Here is a 19,944-nt window from a genome sequence, read left to right as displayed (position 1 = left end):
ATTTATCGGCAGCAATCTTATAGATAAAGGTATTTTGTGGGGCTGGTGCTGGCAATTTGTGGGCAAATGCCCACACCAGACCATATGTGGCTGCGCCCACTGGTGATGTAATAGATAAGAACTCCAATTTGGAAAAAATCTACACGAGCCACCTACTAATGGCTTTTGAAAGTTAAACAGTGACCTGCCCAAGCATTAAGCGACTTTCTGTAACTTTTTCTAAAGTCATGATTGGATTGAATTGCAACCATAGGTTAGCAAAATCTGTGGGTGTCCATGCATGCTCCATCGAAATCTGATTCTGGACATCTTTTTACTTTGTCTAAATCTAAGATCATCAAACAAGTGATGAATAAACCCAGCCATTCCCAAGTATACAGTTTCTCGTGCTTAAAATTAGGTGAATAGAAGCGGCGGGTGACAGGTCCACCCTTTTTTCACTGAGTTTCACATCCCCCATAGTGAAAGGAAGCGCAGAGCAATCAAAGTTGCCTTCGAGAAGCTGCAGAGCCTAAATGTTGCGTCAATTGAAAGGCTCAGTCCATCAATGGCTTTTTCAGAAGATTAGTAACGGCTAAGAGAAAGCTAAGATGGCAAATAGGGGATCATATTGGATTTTAGATCGATTTTTGAAGGCGACATGATTTTATCCCCGTAAACCTTTTGAATGCGATCAGATTTTGATATATCAGTAATCAAGCACAAAAAGGTACCAATTGGTTCAATTTTAATTAGAAGCATTCTTTCGAAGCTTGCATTTCCACACGTTATCACGTATTGCCTGCCCTAATGAACGTGGTTTAGCTACATTTGCAATCACTTCAACAATAAACCCACATTCGAGTGCAAAAATGAGGCAATTGAAAACCACTCTTTAGAGAGCACAGTGGTCTTGCAAGCATTGAAACGAAAAGGGCTTATGGAGCAAGGTTTGCAAGTTCGCGTAAAAGGAGAGGTCACGTGCTTTGGTTCTTTGGTTCTTTGTTATTAAGTTTCTACGAATAATTGCAGGTCCAATCAATTTTGCAGAGTTGGTGAATATACCTCCGTAAACAACTCCATGTTAACGAAACAAGAGGCAAAAGCCCATGCTTGGAAAGAGTACAGGACATTTATAAGTTCCAAAATAAACATGAAATAGAATATTCACAGACTAGCTAGGATGTGCGTGTGTTCAAACATATCAATAATAACAAGAACACGGAAACCATAAGGCATGATAGGCGAAAAAATAAAGCTAAAGCCGAACAGCATAACGACATCCATAAATGCTAAATGAAAGCAATTCTGCGATAACAATATCCAAATTGTGACACCATACCAAAATCCACGCTTCGTAGAGCATTTCACACTCAAAACATGAAACCTGCTCTCTATTGCGAGTACAAAATTTGGCTCATAAATACTGCAACATCTAGGAAAAATGCAAAGTAAATGCGAATAATTCTGTCCAATCTACTGTGTCCATCACGCTGTTTCCGCAATCGGATATTCGAACACAACATCCTTCCCAGCAAGCTTCCTGTAAACTCCAGAGAAAGTTTCCAATTTGTATTCTGTGTTGTTACGTTCCTTAGGATCTAGGTAAACCTGTCACAGTAACACGAAAACAAGCCACAAATTAATACCTGGTTAAGGAAGAAAATTCAAGAGGTCAAAATAGATATCATTTTTGTGTTGTAAATTAACCAGCTGTAAAGATCTGCTGAAATATCAGACCTAGCAAATTCAGCTAATAAAAAGTACCAACCTTCATGATTTTAGATCCATCAAGCCGATATCTAATACGCTTGCCAACAATTTCTGCAGGATATACAACATCTTCCAATATTGCCTCATGAACAGCAGTAAGTGTGCGACTTCGAGGCCTTGCAACTGCAGAACCCTTCTTGGGAGGTCGCAGAATTCTTCTTGTAGCAATCAAGATAACATCCTGTTTTAAAAGGGAGAAGGACATGAGACAGGCAAACATGTAAGTCCATAATCCAACATTCCACAATATTTAATTCCTGAGACTATCAAATCATATAGAAGTTCCAGAGGCATCAGCAAAAAGAGATATAATGTCGAAGGTTGGAAGAACCAGAAAAACAATTCATACATCAGCAATGACAACCCTTTAAAAAGAAAGACAACCCAGCAATGAGAAGGTAACCATGTCAAGGGACTCAGTGGACCTCAAGGCTCAAAGGACATATTCCATGTCGACAAAGTAGAGAGAACTCAGCAATGATGGCCCTTCACAAAAATGACCACAAAGAATACATAAGATGTGATAAACACATAGATGACCACAAACCGATGACATGTTGCCCAACAAAAGGAGTTCTATATGTCGCATGTCGAGAGACTTGGTTATTTTCACTGCATTTCCTAAAAAATGCCCAGTTGGGTCGTGGTCAATTTTTATTTGCAGAAAAAACTGAGTGTGAAATGAGTTCTCTATTTTACATGTTCAGAGAGTTATTTTCATGGCATTTCTTAAAACATGTCCAGTGGCCCATGCTCAAGTCTTATTTGTAGAAAGTAGAAAAGAACATGAAACAATAAAACTGTAGATGATGTTAGACCATGTAAGAGATTTCATACACCAATTACAGACCCTATTGGAACTCGTGCAAAACAAATTCCATGAAATTTCATAACCGAGACCTGCCTCTGAGATCATACTTCATAGCATTAGACACTATGAAGTATGATGTCAAACTGATTGGGTTTGATGACATGACTGAACTACAAAAAACATGCTACCCACATCAAATATACAAGTCGTAAAAAAAAAAAAAAGTAAAAGAAAGAAAGTGATGCTATCACATTAAACAGTGTGACAATGATATAAAAGGAAATATGTCATGCCAAGTACTAAACTCCAAGTGAAACTAACATAGCTCATAGATCCACCATTTTCATTTTCGACATTTTGAGTCTTAATAACATGGGAATATGACAATGTACTCTTTACAATATAAACATACCTACCAGCATCACTATGACAATAGTGAAAAACATACTATTTAACCACATATACAGTAAGAAAAATGAAAAAAATTGAAAGAGGACAGCCACCTTTCCACTGAATTTCTTCTCAAGCTCCCTCACAAGCCTCACATGAATCTTGCGGAAGGCCTTACGCAATCTGTATGGAACATGAACCACAACTGCCTTGCGATTGCTGGAGATGTCAACTTGGCTTCACACCCAGGAAAAAGGAAAAAAAACAATACAAATAAGAGGAAACTTTCTGGTGCAATAATTGCCATTAAGAACCCAGAGCAGTAAGTAAGATCAATACACAGCTGAGTTGATGAAAAGATCCTTCAAATCACTCTTCAACTCTTGGTTGGTGTTTTCAAGGTCAAACAAAGCCTGCAATAGGATCCAAACTTCTGTTTGAAAAACAAATCCTCAAATGGTCCAAAAAAATAATAAGGTAACAATGCTCAGATTTTTAACCTGTGCAACTGTCTCCTCAAATTCAGAAGGCTCGGCGCCCTTGTCTTTCTGAATTTTCCTCCTTGCGGTATACATCTTGGCTACTCTTGCTCCTACATGACAATGTTGTCATAGTATATCCAATCAAAATAACAGTCAAACAGGAACAAATTCAAATCTTGAAATACAAAAAATGTTAACAGTCCTACAAGCATTTAGAAGCAAAAACAGTATACAATACATTGATTAAAATTAATAAGCAAAACTGAAGGAAAAACTACCCGCTTATACTTGCTAATAACAGCAAATATAAAGTTCAAGATAATTGAATTTACTCATAAAAGCCCAAATAAGCACAGAAGTTCGAACTCTTGCAACAAGTTCATAAGAGCAACAGTAGAACAGCTAACGAATTTGAATTATTATCAAATTTACAAGCATTGAAGCGTTTCAGGTCAAGATTAGTATTTTCAAGTGATCGTCTCTCCAGAGATGCTACCACATAGAAAGCCAACATATAGAAGCATGTATTATTAGGAGTTCAACGTCAAGTTTATCCTGAACAAAAGGTTATTTGCCTTCATATGCACCACATGCATCATTTCAACATTAACAAAATCTTGCAGGCCCATGGATTTAATTGACACATCATAGATGTATTATGTTTATTACCTTTCTCCTTTTTTCTATTAGCAAGATAAGATCAAGACGATCTCAACCAGACTACAAGAGTATGGTCGCCAGAGGAAGGGTAAGGGTGCCACTTGGATGGCTTGATTTTTTGAATTCCATTCTAGCTGTACAATTGCATACTTGCAGGCTTGGAATAATGAAAGTGAAGTCTTTAGCTATCTCAACCATGACCCAACTTCATGTTACATATATAGCCAATATAACCCCGTGTACTAGTAGACGAGGAGCATGATTTTTCACCACTTGTTGACCCAGAATTTCTGCCAAGGACGTGTCACTAGTAAACCAAAATAGGAAATGTTCACCAGAGTGACGACACATGACAGTAACCAACATAATACTAGATGGGTATCCTGCAGACAGTTTCACACCAAATTCTTAGAAAAGGAATAAAAACTAACATCTACTCCCACAAAACCACTTTGGGCAAAACACAATCAGAGCAAGAAATCAAGGACGCCAAAAGATTCCCATCAAACAAAAAAACATCATACGCCTAGTTCTCGTATTCCCAAGTTTCTCTTAAGGAAAAAACTCAGAAGCTCAAGAACAATGCAGCAGCGGACCCAAATTTAAATAAGATCCTAATAAAGTAGGGACAACAGCAGTTTCCAATTAAACGTCCTGCATGAAGGTACAACTAGTAGTCTCATGAGAGACATCATACATACAATCCTCATGCTGTCGCAGAATAATGTGACAACAAAGTCAAGGAAAGCATTCCAGCATCGAGATACAGACAAAAATCATAAAATGTAATACCAGAGAAAATTAATCAACCCAAAAAAAGAAAAGAAAAACACTCGGAATATCTTGCCAAGAGCAAAGTTTTTATCAATATTAACACCGTCAAACATCAAATTGGAATCAGATAAAGAGAAAGGGAGATGCAGGTACCTGCGACGGCGTCCGATCTGGCCGAAGGAGGTGACAGCAACGGTTGGAAAACCGCTCTAACTCGTAGGGTTTTCGCTGCCGCAGAGGAAGCCGAAGGAGGAAGCTGCTCTTCTCTTATTATCCATCCCTCTAGGGTTTTTGGGTTGGAAAAACACGTTTACCTAAATGCCCTCAATTCACTGCCAGATTTACCTTATTGCTCTGCGTCGGCGTCGCCCTACTTATAACAGGTTGTCCGCATTGGACGAACCCAGTCTGGCCGTCCGGGCGTTCCGAACACGTCAATGTGCACTATTCATTCAGGAACGGAACCCTTTTGTTCATTACGTTCTAACAACACAATAGCAACACGTTATTTGAGAAGACGCTTGATTTTCTGTTCCTAGCGTCCCAGGAAGAGGATATTTTATAGTTTGCTTAATGAAAATAAGTTTAATGGTTTCAATTTTCAATAAGAAAAGTCATGGAAAATAAAAACTAACAGTTGAGGATGCACCAAAATTTTATGGCTCAAAAAGTGATTATTTATTACAAGACGAATGAACTACAAATTTTTGACAAGTTCACTGAATTAGCATGTGCTATATTATCATACGAATTGTTTATTATTTCACGGTACACAAAGGCACAATCAAACCGGGGGCACACCGTTAATAGTTCGGAGATAAATGGTTGGTAGCTTATCGAACTTCAGTTTTGAATCAAGATCAAGCATAATAGTGATTAATGTTGGTCTAAACGAGGTCTCATGCATATTTGAAGCCCCATCTATGTTAACAAGTAACGGCTATATTTTGAAAAGACAAGTTTTTCCGATGGCAATTTAACCAAGGGCAACCTTTTACTCTCTTTTTTTCTTCCACAAATCTATTCTAATCTTTGAGACAAATTAATGGAATATTAATGCAATGTTCCTATTACCCAATGCCTCCTTTGTATTCGTTACGACCAACATGTAGTTGGGAAGAGATGGCAAGCAGAAATTAGTCTATGAGATAAGGAAGAAAGAGTCTCGTAGAATGCTCCTGGTCATGTGGTATGCAGGCAGATCTCGAGCTTGGAGTGTCCAGCACTTTGTTTACAGGTTATGATCATTCCTGGGTGATGAATGTGGAAGAATTGGACTTATTGGAGTCCCTAGTAGATGGAGAGGACTACTAGCGAGGCCATTCTCACTTGTTTGGGTCTTACGCATTCATGGGATCATATGAAGATCATGAAGACGAACCCAGCATGGGAGGTTATAGATATCCTAAAGCTTAATATCCACGATGACTCCTGTCGAGAGTGGGGACTGGGGATTTGTTCTTTGCAAGGGTCTAAGAACCAGGTTTGTTGCTTGTCTTGTTCTTTGATTCGTTCATTTGTAGCTTTGCATGCGAGGATTTCCCCAGCAACGCTCCTTTTAGACGCCCTATAAAGCCTTGTGGATTGCTCTAGACTCTGGGGCAGGAGAAAAAGGGGAGAGAGGCTTCGATCTGTTCGAGCCATTCATTGATGTGCTGCTTTTATAAGAAACCAACGAGTTTGCAATGTAGTCTTATTCGCTAACGCAACACAATCTTTTCAAATTACCAAGAAGTCTTTAGGGAATTGGAGACGTGCCAACCCGAAAGGAACATGCTTATTATTCTCTATTTTAATAAAAGCCTAACTGGCAAACTTGGGAATTGGACTTAGACCGGCAGAGCCCCGTTAACTTGATGACTTGGCCGAGTCAAGCACCAAGAATCAAACTACCTACGTGCAACCGACTTACCAGACTGCAGCCCTCTCGTTCTTTCTATTTTTTCTCCAAATGATCTAACTAACTACTCAATGCTTAAAGACTTGATAAAATCATTAAATGTAAAAAAAATATGTTGGGAGTTATTAGAGAGCGAGAGAGAGACATATGAAGAACAGGACTGGTTTGGGGTTTTGGGCTTAAAGGTTGCTGAAAAATCACAAATGCCCAACAAATAATGTGTGTGTGTGTATATTTATATTTATATATACATGGAGAGAGAGAGAGAGAGAGAGAGAGAGAGCAACAAATTCAGCTTCCTCTTTTTTTGGTCTTCCCATATTGATTAAAAAAAAACGATCAACATCATTTTTTATCATTAATTTAGCTTTATATCATCAAAAATCATATTGTACCAGACTCGGCCGAGTCGCCCAAGACTTAAGTCAAATCACCAAGTTTGCCAACTATGAATAAAAGCTTCTAAAATCAATAAGAAAAAAAATATATACACCCGAGGCATTGTTCCAGCATCCCATGACATGAGGGTCAACGAGCTTAAACGTGAAGGTATGCGCCAGAGCAAAAGAGGCCATGCCACAGAAGGAAAGTTTAAATGCTCGCTGGAAATATATCTATGCAGGCGATGCTGCTTGATAGTTGTATATATTGCATTTTTTTTAAGCTTTTTTTTTACCATTGCAATCATGTGATAGGGTGATTAATCGAAAATATATCAATTTGCCCCAATTTGTGATACTTTTACATCTGCGAAAAAATTGCACAATGAAGGGTGTCATATATCCAAACTAGCTAATCACTTGCCAGTCCATTTCAAAAAGAGAAGCATGCGTATCTCCTAAATCCTACATCAGAAGATAATTCAGAGAGAGAGAGAGAGCGCTCCAAAATACTAAAGAAAATACATGTACAATTGGCTACCATTGTGGTACATATGATTTCACTTGCGGCATAAATGACATGAAAAATGGGAAGAAGCAAAACATTTACAGTCTGCAAGGAAGATCTGCACACTCTTAATCAGCTGCACACCAAATCAGCTGTAAGTAAACACATAAAGAACAGTCACTTGAATACCCATGAAACAGAAACCTAACAAAACTGTTCACGCGAACAAAGAGAACCACACCTGACCAAGAGTTGCAACAACTATAATTTAATAAATCAGACTTATTACGGAAGATATGACTTGATACCCAAGAGAAGCAAGCTAAAACAGCTGAGAACTGATGATACTTGCCTAAGATCGATAAAGTAAATAAAAAGTACAAGGCAAGCCTAAGTGTGAAGAACCACAGTGAACACGCCAAACTTGACTTAAAGATCCACAGCCCGCCCACCTAAATATGGACTTTATAACCCTATTTTGTAATTCAAACAGGGAACATATTTGAAATGGGGGACACCGGAAACATATAAGCAGGATATGGAGGGCAAAGACCTTGCCTCACATGCCAGACTCATTTCAGATGCCCAGAACTGAGAGAAAAGAACGTCCAACGACATTTCTTCATCACCATCTTATGCCTTGGACTTTCAAGTCCATCCTGGAACTGCAAAAATTTTCTCCGCTTATATGTACAGAATAAACTCTTGGTTTCCAATAATTGATCAAACATATGTCCAACTTCTGAAGACTGGATAAGACGAGCACAAGCAGAATCTTAGCCATCCTGCAAGTAATATGTCGATGAGTTAGAAAAAAACCATGTTATTGTCAAGTCATGACATGAAAGTCAACAAACTATCAAAATGAACAAATATCGAACTGTTAAAGTAGATTGAGAAGAAAAAGAGGCTCATAAGTCATAACAAATGAAATGAACAACTAGAACAGTTATAACTGATGTATACAGATTGGTCAAGTTGGCCAAGTTCCAGATAATGGATCATCTTGGGGAGTATCATAATGCTATACTGGAAGTCTGGAAGCCATGCCAAATAAGTCAAGAAATCTATTGATTGATGCACATTAGAAGTATTGATCTGTCGACTCTTTCTGAAGTGACAGCCCTGCATCTTAAATTTCTCTAGGACTTGCAGAAGCCTCGACTAATGCATCTTTTTGGGATTCTGGAATGGATCCCGAACTTCAACTACCCTCGACTACTAGCACCTTCTTGGGGTTCTGGAATGGAACCATGTTTTGGTTTCAGCAACAGAATTTACTAAAATCTAGACATTCAGCTCTTAGGTTGTCTTAGTAAATTATTTCAGTCATTGCATGTACATGCACAATTTATGATGAAGCATATTTCAATTCACTAAGACACTTTTGGCTGCCTACAGTAATCTTTTCAGGCTTCGTCATTTATTAAAAGGTGATCCCCAAACCTAAGAGGAAATGAGAGTTTTGACCTATTCCAGCAGTTGTCATTTAATTTTCCTTTTCCCCAATAACAGGAAACAAACCCATGTTCAATAGGCCATGCAGGTAAGTTCCTGACTGAAACCAATCCATTAGCTCCACCTTTTTTTACGTAGAAAACATCATGTATCTTTAAAATGGCAAAAGATGAAGCAGAAAGGCCCAAGAAGGCTACAGTTCTCGAATGGGCAAGATGCACTCATGCATAAAAATTTATATACTAAATTGATTTGCCTCATCCAACTAAATTATTCAGGACTTTCTTTCATTCTTTCTTAATAAATGATTGGGGAATTCTCCTGCTCACTTTCAGCAAAAAAAAAAACTACATTATTCAGGACTGGACCACGATTCTTGAATGCAGACAGAGAACCTGATAAAGGAAAGCAAAGGTACTCAATTAGCCTGTAAACAAACCTGTGGAGTTACTTCTTCCAGCAAATCTAGTGATTCTGCAAGTTCCATTTGCTTCAAAGCAGTTGCTTTCAATGCCTTCATTAAAAAGACAAACTTGAAAATCAGCAGAACAGACATTATAAAGTACAAAAACTGTTTTCCTTGGACATCTGGAAAATCCAAGAGATAACAAGCGAGACACAGTCTTGATCTTTTTAGTAAGAAAAGTTCCCTTCAAAACTGAACACAATGATATAGTAGCCACTGAAGGCAGCAGTAGAGCTATGCTAGGCAGGGAGAGAGGAGGGGAAGCATGTCCCCGCCTGACCTTCCCTACTGAAAATTGAGAAGGGGTGGGCTGGGATAACAGGGCACGCCCTGGACACACGTCTTTTTTTTTTTTTTTTTTGTAGGCTTAAGTGCTCCATCAAAACTAAAAAGGAAGAAAATTTTCAAACCATTTCCATGCCCTCTTTTCCTCTCCATTTCTGCCCCAAAGCCCCTTATTTTATCCTCCTCAAAATCCAAATCAGTCCCCTTGCTGGAATTTGGAGCATTCTGAAGCCACATCAACTGCAATTGCTCTCACATGCCATCAGTGGAAACAACCCACCAGTATTGAGAACTCTCTCTTTCTCTCTCTCTCTCTCTCTCTCTCTCTCACACACACACACACACACAATTTACTCAGTTGCCTATCATCAGTGAAAGGAAGCAGACCAAGTTTGCCCCCATTGCTTGATCACACAAGTGCTTTCATTATAAACAGTCTATGTCCACATATTAATGCATCAATTTTTCTATTTTCCGTTGACTAGAATTCGTGAAAGATGTTCGAATTTCTATTCTATGTCTATTCCTTGTTAGTTATCTAATGTTTTTCATTTCAATGGAACAAATGAATGCCTGTTAGTAATGGTTCATAAATTCTTATATGTTACATATTTGTGAATAAGGTTCCATTACTTGTTTGAGAAATGGTTCATGTAAATTAATTTATTGATGTGCCTTTCTACTTCATTCAAATAGCATTTTAATATCAGAAACATCAAAAAGTTCTCATGGTTGCGACTTTCGTCATTTTTCATGTTGATTAAGTTTTTAGGATAGAACAAACAAATTTAGAACATGTGTGCAGTAACTAGCAATCAAAGATGGTTGCACTTAAGATTGGGCGCTAGGCCGGGCCATCGGCAGGTACCCGGCACCCAGCCCGACTCGGGCCTGGGCTCTGAAAAAAGGGCACCGAGCCGGCCCGACTCCTTATCGGGCTGGCCCGGTTGGGCCCGATAAGTTTTTTTATTTATGTATTTTATTAATTTATATATATAAGTATAATAGTTTATTACGATTAATTACATTTATATATTATTTTATATTAAAAATATATTTTTTAATGTAGCCCAGGTTTCGGGTGTCGGGCCGGGCCGGCCCAATGCCCAAGCTTAGTTGCACTATATATGAAGCAAATATTGATCCCCCCCTCTCCGACAATTATTAACCCTGGTTCCATGAAGAAACTTGTACTTGGATAAGCACTTTATAATTCAAAAGAATGTTCATCTTGTATGTGCCTAAAAACCAAAAAACTTATCTAAACAAGGAAATAACATATCCAGCCAGGCAGCAATTGTGTCCAGCTTATATATGTCAATGAATTACTCTAAGTTTATTAATAAAAATGGTTCCATAAAATAACAAAAACTGCATTCCTTCACTTCATCCAATTTCAAGAAAAATTCTCAGGTACGTGTGACTGACTGGGTGCAAGTGTGTGTATTTCATTACCATGTATTGGTTCCCACTCCCATCCACAAACCTAGATTTCGGACTTTCAACTCATTTTCAAACATCATGACCATCTAGATTAGTTTAGAAGGGTCATAGAAGTAGATAATTTTCCTTTGTTGCAAGGAAGCATCATTAATGCATGAAAGTTATTTTTCACTATTTAAAATGAAAGGACCATAAAGCAAAAACCAGTAAGAGCACATGGATTTACCTTTTTTGTTTTTTCTAGGTCAAACTCAATAGATTTGATACGGCTGAAAGAATCAAGCAGCACACTGTCTTTCTCTGGAGGAATTTTGGATGGGTTTTTAGTCAGCTCACTTACTTTTTTTTCTAAGTTCTGTAGCCGCTGCAAGCAGGATGTCATCACATTCTCGTCTGAAATTTGAGCCCCAGAACTTTCTGAAAGGCTTCTAGGATTGGACCTCGAGAAATTCCTTGTACCCAAGTTCAGTCTTTCACCCGTATGATGCGTAGATACCATTCTCCCCAAACCACAGAAAATTAGAAGGATAAATGCCAGGAGTCTAGCAATGACTCCAGCAAATAGCCGTGATAAACTTACAAGAAAATTATTCTGCCATGCTCTTTGAATGACATTGTCACCTGATCAATCAAAAAAAGAAAAAACAAAGAACTCAGGTCATATAGGCTGGCTGATGCAAACACCTGTCTTTCTATTCTCTCCATTTGTGAAGAAAATCGAAGTTATATTCCCTGAACTTTTGATTATGTCCCTAAGCAAAATTCACCTTATCAATCATTCATGCTAATACCACACATACTTTGATATAGAACCAAAGTTTAATACATGCGTTTGTTATAAGCAACACCCTTTTCCTTTTTTCTCCTTTCCTTCTTGATTTTTCTTCCTTTTATATTGGATATTCACATGATTTTTTTTTTTTTTCTTTTGACGGCTAACATTCACAACTCTAAGTAGTAAGTGAAACTACATAGATTCAGTAAACAGCCAGCAATAAAAGCATGTGCACTTGAAAGTCATTAGACATACCAAACTGTGCCACCAAAAACATAAACTGGAATTTGGTTCCGATGTCCGAGGGAGACATAAATGAGTTGCACTGGGATCAGGTCCTCATGCATGGACATGTCCAGGTATACATAATCAACTTTCACAGAAAAAGGTGCAAAATGTAAAGGTTACAAATACTAAACCATCTCAACTGTAATGTGCATAATTCAAATATAGAAGAATGTTCACCACATGCTCCCATGCCATTAGTCATTTGCAGACCTTTTGTTCGAAAAAATTTGAAAACATGATAAGCTGTGGCTGCATGATTAACCATTTCAACCATTTTAGTTAAAAAATCATCTTTCCAGTTTTTGATGTCCAAAAATGTCTTGTTCACAACAAAATCAGTTGCTTCTCCACTATAATCCTTTCAGTATTCTTTGTTAGATCATAAGTAGGATCAATGGATTGGTTCTCAAAACTTCCTAACTTCCACATGATGAGACACTAAAATGCTAAACAAACTCAATATGGTACAGGAATATCAATAATAATGCAACTTCCCTGTGAGAAGATTCTAAAAAGTAGAAAAGCATGTTATCAGAAAAAGGAAACTGAACTGAGTGGAACAGAAAACGAGGTTTTTCACATCAGAAACATTACCCTGCCTAGGGGACATGTGGTTGAAGACGAACATCCTCACTTCTGAACTATTCAATGTATTCATCAGTGACCCACCTTTTTCAGCACCAGAGGAAGCTTGCTGAATGCTGCAATGAGTACCAGAATTGCTTGTCCTGGGCTGCAGAAAGTACTAAGTCAAAAACAAAATCAGAGGGTAATATATCTGTTGGGCTCTGAGCTGTAACGCATCTCATCACGAGTAACATTATTCAAGGAAAAAGTGGAAACTGGAAATACTCTCAAATTTTATGGTTTCCATATGTTCTGCAGTTTTTGTTGGCTAGAAAAGGCAAAATAGTTCCACACATTCACGATTTTTATTTCTTCACTTGAACATTGGTCAGAAAAAAACTTGTGTATCCAACTTCGCTTTCTTTTTGCATTTATAAGTCATCAACCATGTTCAATTTTAACCATAAGGATTAGAGAAGGCCTCTGAATTACATGAGTTCACTTCCACAAATTAATATTCACTGTCACAGTTGGTTAGTTACAAGCTACCAGTCACCCACTATTTTCCAAAGAACAAGACAAAATTTGATAAAAAAGCTTAACAAACCAATATCAGTATTAAGTCCTTCATGGTTCAACTGCTTTGCATTTACGAAGGATATAATATTAGCTCATAACAAGCATTTAATTTTGCATTCTATCTATTTACCGGTTACCACATGGATGGCAAGCACGATTAGAACGACATCATCAAGTCAGAGAATGCATGTTTGTAACAGAAATTTTCTCCATAGTAGCAAAGAAAGCAGAAAGGAACAAATGGTAAGTACTATGCATATCATAATCACAGAAAGCATTATACATTTTTCACAGATCCGCATAAGAAGAACTCACTTCTTCATTAACAGTAGCCAAGTGGGTAGTGGCAAAACCTTTTAAACCTGAAGGATAAAGAGCCTCATCAATATCAGACCCTGATTCAGCAGTCGATACCTCAGTACTGATGCCCTGGATTGAATGTAAAGGTAAGCAAAAACATACAAACATGATTTTTCTAGTTTCTTCAGGTGAAGTACAAGATTGGACATAACATAAGGTTAAAATGGTGGAACTTTTACATCCAGCAGTTACTTTGGGTTTAATGATGATTTTACCTCTGAAAATTGGTCTCTTCCCTGCAAATCAAGTTTCTCTTGCCCTTCATGTACTGTTGTCTTTTGTCTTAAAAGAGATGCTTGTCGATTGTGTATGAGCTGGAAGTGTAAGGTTCCCAATTGAGAATGTCATCTTTTGCTGTCTTAAGCAATTTCAAAACATTGAATAAACAAACAAATATACCTTCATTATATCTGGATCCTTCCATGGTCCTTTATCGGATCTAAGACAGCCACCTTCACTTGCACAAGTACAGGAGCCACCTAGAAAAGCTGGAAGTTGGCTGCAAAGGTCAGAGAGAGAGAGAAAGAGAGAGAGTATAAGTGCCATCTCTTGGAGTTGGGTATCTCATTTTTGTGAGTAATTACTAACCTTGAATCTATAAACTCCAATAGTTTACTCTGATATCTGCTTCCTAAGACCTGCAATAATGAGAAAGAATGACTTGTTTGCAATGTTATAAATGCCAAGACAGAAACTAAAGTAAGCTATTATTACATGTATCTTAGCCGCTGTTCCTGGGTCTAGAAAACCTTTTACAGTATGCCATAGTAGTTTAAAACCACGACCAGCATTCACAATCAACATGCGGTGCAATGTCTGCAGAAAACGAAAAACAATATCCTAATGCATGAACTTAGAAAAAACAAAAAACATTACATCAATTGTGATTATAACAACAAAGAAAGAGTAGAGATAACTCCAGTACCTCGGGATAGTTGTCACCATCAATTTTTTGCATGCCAGAAATAAGCTCGTAGGCAGTCTTGCTGAAGTGGTTGGCACCCTGCATCATCATTGCTCAGAGGAGGGAAGTATTCTCGAGTAGATAAGCTTCTAATAGATAAAGAGTTGAAATCTTTTGCAATATATTTTAGTAGTATGGAACACGTGTCAATACCACTCCATGCACATCCAGAATTGTTGTAGTAGTGTCAATATGCCTCCTAGCTGCAACTGAACAGGCTGGAAACTTCTGACTGACCGCCTTCTCAAACTCCTGAACATGGTATTTCAAGTATCTGTCTATTGTAGTGATAGAAGTGAGCTCATTCAGATTAATTTTGCCCAGTCTTTCAATGTATACAGGTCTGCCATCTTTGTCTACTCCATGATATCCATGAGGATAATATTGCAGCACCTTTTCAAGTTCTCCAAAAACAAAGTCCTGCATTGGATCACCATCTAAATGATAAAACTGGTGAAATGAAACCAGGATTTTTTTCACCATCCAAATAATGAAACTTTTGAGACTAAATCAAGCTTTTATTTTATTTTTTCTGTTGTATGTAAAAAGAGAAAAAGACAATGTCATATTGAGAGTTAAAAATAGAAGTACAAGAAAGGACTGCCATCCTCTTGCTATATTTGACAGATCACATCAGTTTACTCATAAAAACACACACACAAGAATACAATGTGAACCATGACAATGACTGTGCTTAACAGGACATATAAAGTGGCACTGTGGCAATTGCACGTCACCAATCAAAGCTTCTGTCTGAGCTTGTTTAGAAGTAAGAGGATACCAATCAGACAATCATCAAAGCTTTTGTTTGAGCTTGCTTAAAAGTAAAAGGATATCAGTCAGACAATCATTAGTCTTAGTTCACATGCTTTTACAAACTTCCTCCAATTTTAGAAGTGAACAAAATATCAAGAACACAATCTCTCTTCAGTACTGCTTGATCTATTCCTGAATAATTTATCATACCAATGACACCTTTCCTAAGAATTCAACTATTTTCTTGTACCACATTAGAGACCTGGAAATGACAACAATACAAAGGCTGTGCCATCTTTGCCAGGTAACACAAACATACAAAAGAACATGTCCATGGCAGTACTGAGTGCAAACACAATTATGTCTGTATTTTTTTCATATTTGTTTTTCAACAGATGCATTGCCGTTATTGATAGCTACATTCACCTGCAAAATTGAATCAGCCCCATATTCTTCTCTCCACTGAAGCATCTGGCCCCACATATGAATTGTTTTCTCGATGTCAAACTTTCTTGCCTTCAAAAACCTACAGTTGGAGTAGGAAAGACAATTGACACAAAATTTTGACCAAGCAACTAATAATGAGTAAAAAATCATGAAGATTCCTAATGATCAGATAATAAGTTGCTAGGTCTATAAATCGTTAGACAGAAACATAACATTATCCCTGCATGAAAGAATAAGAGAAAGAGAAAAAAAGGAAGAAGATGTAGGATAATTCTTTTACAATCATACACATGTATCATAAAATACACATAGCCCGCATAATAAAAAATTTCGTTACAAAAATAAAATGAAAAATCCAATGATTTGTACCACAAGAATTAAGATTATAAATCACACCAAAAACTCAAAGTAACAAACCAAAACGACATTCATGATCCAACAGAGAGATCAAATACTAAAAATTTTAAAACTTACTCGCTTATTTACAAGTTGGACCAAAAAATTTCTCAAACTATACCAACCATCTTCTCATTCTCTTGCATGTTATTATTTTTCATGTTACCCTTGAGTTGATTTCTTTGTTGTCGTACTCTGATGTTCTTTATACATTATTTATTCATATTTTTAGTCTTTACTCAACATGTCAGACTCTTCTTGAACCCATTAATTTGTAATGTCAAAATTTGTTAAGCTAATAAGATCAAGATGTTCATCTTTCATGAGTCCATAACAATCATTAGCATCTTAATACATGTTTCTCAAACAACTACTCCTGAATTACCGCTTTTGGTTTTTCTTTTTTGTACATAGGGGTATGGAAAACCATTAAATTGATGAGAACAATTTCATAAGTCTGACACTCTGCCTTCTTTAGATTTATGCCAAATAATTAGATTTTTACTGCCATGTACAACATCCATGCATGGGTTTTTTCTTAAAATCTCCTCCAAAGAATCAACTGCTTTTCCTTTCTGGTTTATATCCTGGCATCTTTAAGAGTGATCTCCACGGAGCAGCACATAGAGAGTAAAGAGAATCAACATCTATCCGCAAATTTCTTACTCATTGTCCTATAGTTTTTCCAGTTTCAGTAATATGCCAGAGCAAACACGAAAGAGAACTGTGTTTGGGCCCACCACTGAAAATGCAACATGAAACCCACGGTGTCTTAGACAAACATGAAAAGTGTAATTATGTTTGTTTTTATATTGTACAAGAGAAAATTATTTATGCCCTTGTTTTTCTGCTTTCTGCATAGGTTATATTCTTCTAACGTGCCCAGCAAAATCAACCCGCGCCTAATGAGAATTCGCGAATTGGAGTACTGAGCACTAGCGCACACGGAACTCTTCGTATTCTAAGATCAACGCAGAATCTATCTTTTTCTTTCTTAGAGACAAAAGAGAATGTGGTAAATTTAAAGCCCAAAAGGCGGAACAAAGATATGGTTATCCTCACTGCAGGACATACCCTTTCATATCCAAGTGAAATAAGTCAGAAGGAATACCTCCTCATCATGTGATAATCGTCATGCTGTGGAGGCAGCATATCCCGTTCAATCAGTGCCTTCCTGAACGTGTTCACTGCGGCCTCTTCCTCCTCATCACGCTCATCGTCGATCGGAAACCAAAGGTCACTGCACTCGACTCTCCGCTTTCCTCGCCTCCTGAGTGAGTGCGTGAGCCTCGTCGATGCGTTTACCGCCCTTTTCCTCAGTGTTCCTATCCGCGTTCTTCTCCGCTCATCCTCGTAGCTCTCTGCACTCGATTGCTTATCCTTCCTCGATCTAGAAACCGGAATTATCTCACCTGAAAACGCAAAATTCAGGATCCGGGTCAATAAACAGCTTCGCCTTAACGAAAGAACATCAGAAAAAGAATGGCCATCAAATCCAGATCAATGCATTGTTTCTTTGAAGATCAATGGCTATGATAAAGAACCCTTACAAAAATCGCTCGTTGTCCCCTCCTCAATTTCCATCAGTCAATACGAAAACACTCGAATTTAAAGCTTCCTTCTGAATCGCAAAACAAAATATACAAACGAAACAACAAACGAGTCAATATCGGTCATTCCTCCAATTTGACGTTCCTACATAACAATTAGAATCTAGAAACGAAGCTACCGTGATGTCGGATTTGAATTATACAAAACTAAAAGGAGATCTCGGAATCAACAAACAGAACACGAGTCCATTTGATCGTCGTTCCTTCCTTGTCGTTGATTATAGAAACAAAACACAAAATGCCTATTGAATTGACTAAAGCAAACGCGCTTGCCGGGTGAAAAGTGTTACAGCAGCAGCGCCGTCGATAAAGAAGTTACTCGAAGACGTAGGAAGGGGGAGAGAAAGGTCGGTTGAATACTGCTGCTGAAACCAGAGAGACTGCGTAACCCGCCATCCGCCGACCTTCTTATACCAAGGAAAATTTTGATTTACTCGCCTACTACTCAATATTTCTAGAAAAGACCTTCATTTTTTCAAATAAGACATATTGAGGCTTATTTTCCCTTCAAAGCAGTGTTAAGAAGAGCAATTCGGAGAAGATTATACGTTATCGTTCATAATAATACAATATCAGAAGAAAGTCTGGTGGTAATCAGAAATTAGCAGTTGAATTGGGTCCAGCGAGACGGCTTGCGACCCGGAAAATCGAACCGAATCGATGGTCGATGTGTATCGGTTTGGCCGCAATTTTCGCCGAGTTGGAATCGGATTTGTCGATTTTTTGGAGAAAGCACTCTGTTCTTGCTTCGGAGAGAGAAGGGACAGCTGGTCCACGCATCTATAGAAAGTTCCCCTTTGTATTTTTGGGAAAGTGGTAAAAGATATCCATATAAGCGTCTTTGAATTTGGAGAAAATTATCAAAGATTTACTATCTCCATATATGATCGTGACTATCTGTCACTGATTCCTACATTTTTATCTTCTTAGTTTACCACTTTCCCTTGATTATCAGTCCACGTGTCTTTTAGCTAAATGTAATTAAATAAGAGAAGATAATGAGAAAGGGTGAGAGATTAGTGAGGTTGACGAAATTGTGAAATAAGGATCTCCTTGTTCACACACACAACGCAAAAATGTCAAAACACGAGAATTCACAATATTTTTGAAAAAGACCACCAAATTGAAAAAAAAAAATCACATTTTTATTTTATTGTATTTTTCTTATTTTTTCACTTTTCAATTTAAAAAAAAAGTTTATTTTAAATTTTTTGAAATAAGATTAGTAGTTGAACATACCCATTATAACAACAAAGTCTGCTGCTACATTGGGCTCCGATTCTTGGTTTGGTGGATCTTAACCCACCTCCTAATCCTCCTCTTTTAAATATGAGCAGGCTCGATTCCATAATGAATATTGAAATATAATAAGAGAACTGTTAAATGAGTAGCAACTAAACGAGTTAATCGAGTTTAAAAAAATGAGACAGACTTGAATAGAAATGAGTTAAACGAGTTATGTGAGTTGAGCTCGAGCTCGACATTGTGTTGTCGAATCGAGCTTGAACCTGTTTTATGGAGCTTGACTCAAGTCCAAGCTCAACTCGAGCTGGAGTTTTCTGGGTGAAGTCACGGCTTGTGTGCAGCCCTAGTTACAACTATATGCTCTAACAGGCTAGGTGTCAAGTTTATGAATCTACCGATTTGTCCAACATCCCGTCTGGGTGGATGCCAGAATTTTGAATCTCTCTCTAAGTGGGGCATTGGGGCATTGGTTCCTAAACAATACAATGTAAACGTTTCTTAATTCAAGTCCTTTTCTTGTGTTGACTTATTGCATGGAGTATGTCCAAAACCTAACCATCTAACGTATTAAAAAGGGTTTTTAGCCGTCAAGTATGTTCAAAACCTGCCCATCTAAATGATATTTCATAGTTGAAAGAAGACAAGATT

The 19,944-nt window shown here is 37.6% G+C and overlaps 2 protein-coding genes across 10 annotated transcripts; both read right to left on the bottom strand.

The window, feature by feature from the left end:
* Positions 1 to 1,232: 1,232 nt before the first annotated feature.
* LOC116246699 (40S ribosomal protein S7) lies at positions 1,233 to 5,181 on the bottom strand. The gene is made up of 6 exons (XM_031618521.2): positions 5,023 to 5,181; positions 3,454 to 3,545; positions 3,293 to 3,366; positions 3,067 to 3,190; positions 1,751 to 1,933; positions 1,233 to 1,590 (listed from the first exon to the last, which is right to left on the bottom strand). Exons 2-6 carry the CDS (start codon positions 3,526 to 3,528, stop codon positions 1,468 to 1,470), a joined length of 579 nt encoding a protein of 192 aa, XP_031474381.1. The 5' UTR covers positions 3,529 to 3,545; positions 5,023 to 5,181; the 3' UTR covers positions 1,233 to 1,467.
* Positions 5,182 to 7,659: 2,478 nt separating this feature from the next.
* LOC116246900 (phosphatidylinositol/phosphatidylcholine transfer protein SFH9-like) lies at positions 7,660 to 18,421 on the bottom strand. Of its 9 annotated transcripts, none has more exons than XR_004170760.2 (16): positions 18,195 to 18,408; positions 17,992 to 18,062; positions 17,553 to 17,853; positions 16,025 to 16,124; positions 14,996 to 15,262; positions 14,804 to 14,881; positions 14,593 to 14,694; positions 14,467 to 14,516; positions 14,278 to 14,377; positions 14,094 to 14,192; positions 13,834 to 13,947; positions 12,967 to 13,117; positions 11,536 to 11,930; positions 9,555 to 9,629; positions 8,211 to 8,442; positions 7,660 to 7,809 (listed from the first exon to the last, which is right to left on the bottom strand). XR_004170760.2 is itself a non-coding variant. In XM_031618810.1 (15 exons), exons 2-15 carry the CDS (start codon positions 18,023 to 18,025, stop codon positions 8,434 to 8,436), a joined length of 1,875 nt encoding a protein of 624 aa, XP_031474670.1. In that variant the 5' UTR covers positions 18,026 to 18,062; positions 18,325 to 18,421; the 3' UTR covers positions 7,660 to 8,433. The 9 variants fall into 9 exon arrangements, 7 of the variants coding, with proteins under 7 accessions (XP_031474670.1, XP_031474666.1, XP_031474667.1 ...); XR_004170761.2 differs by having other exon boundaries at positions 7,660 to 7,793; XM_031618810.1 differs by having other exon boundaries at positions 7,660 to 8,442; positions 18,325 to 18,421.
* Between the last annotated feature and the right edge of the window lie 1,523 nt (positions 18,422 to 19,944).

This window comes from Nymphaea colorata, chromosome 2 (assembly GCF_008831285.2).
Source record: "Nymphaea colorata isolate Beijing-Zhang1983 chromosome 2, ASM883128v2, whole genome shotgun sequence".
Classification (NCBI taxonomy): Eukaryota; Viridiplantae; Streptophyta; class Magnoliopsida; order Nymphaeales; family Nymphaeaceae; genus Nymphaea; species Nymphaea colorata.
Note: the sequence above shows the minus strand (reverse complement) of the source record. Positions and strands in the feature narration are given on the sequence as shown.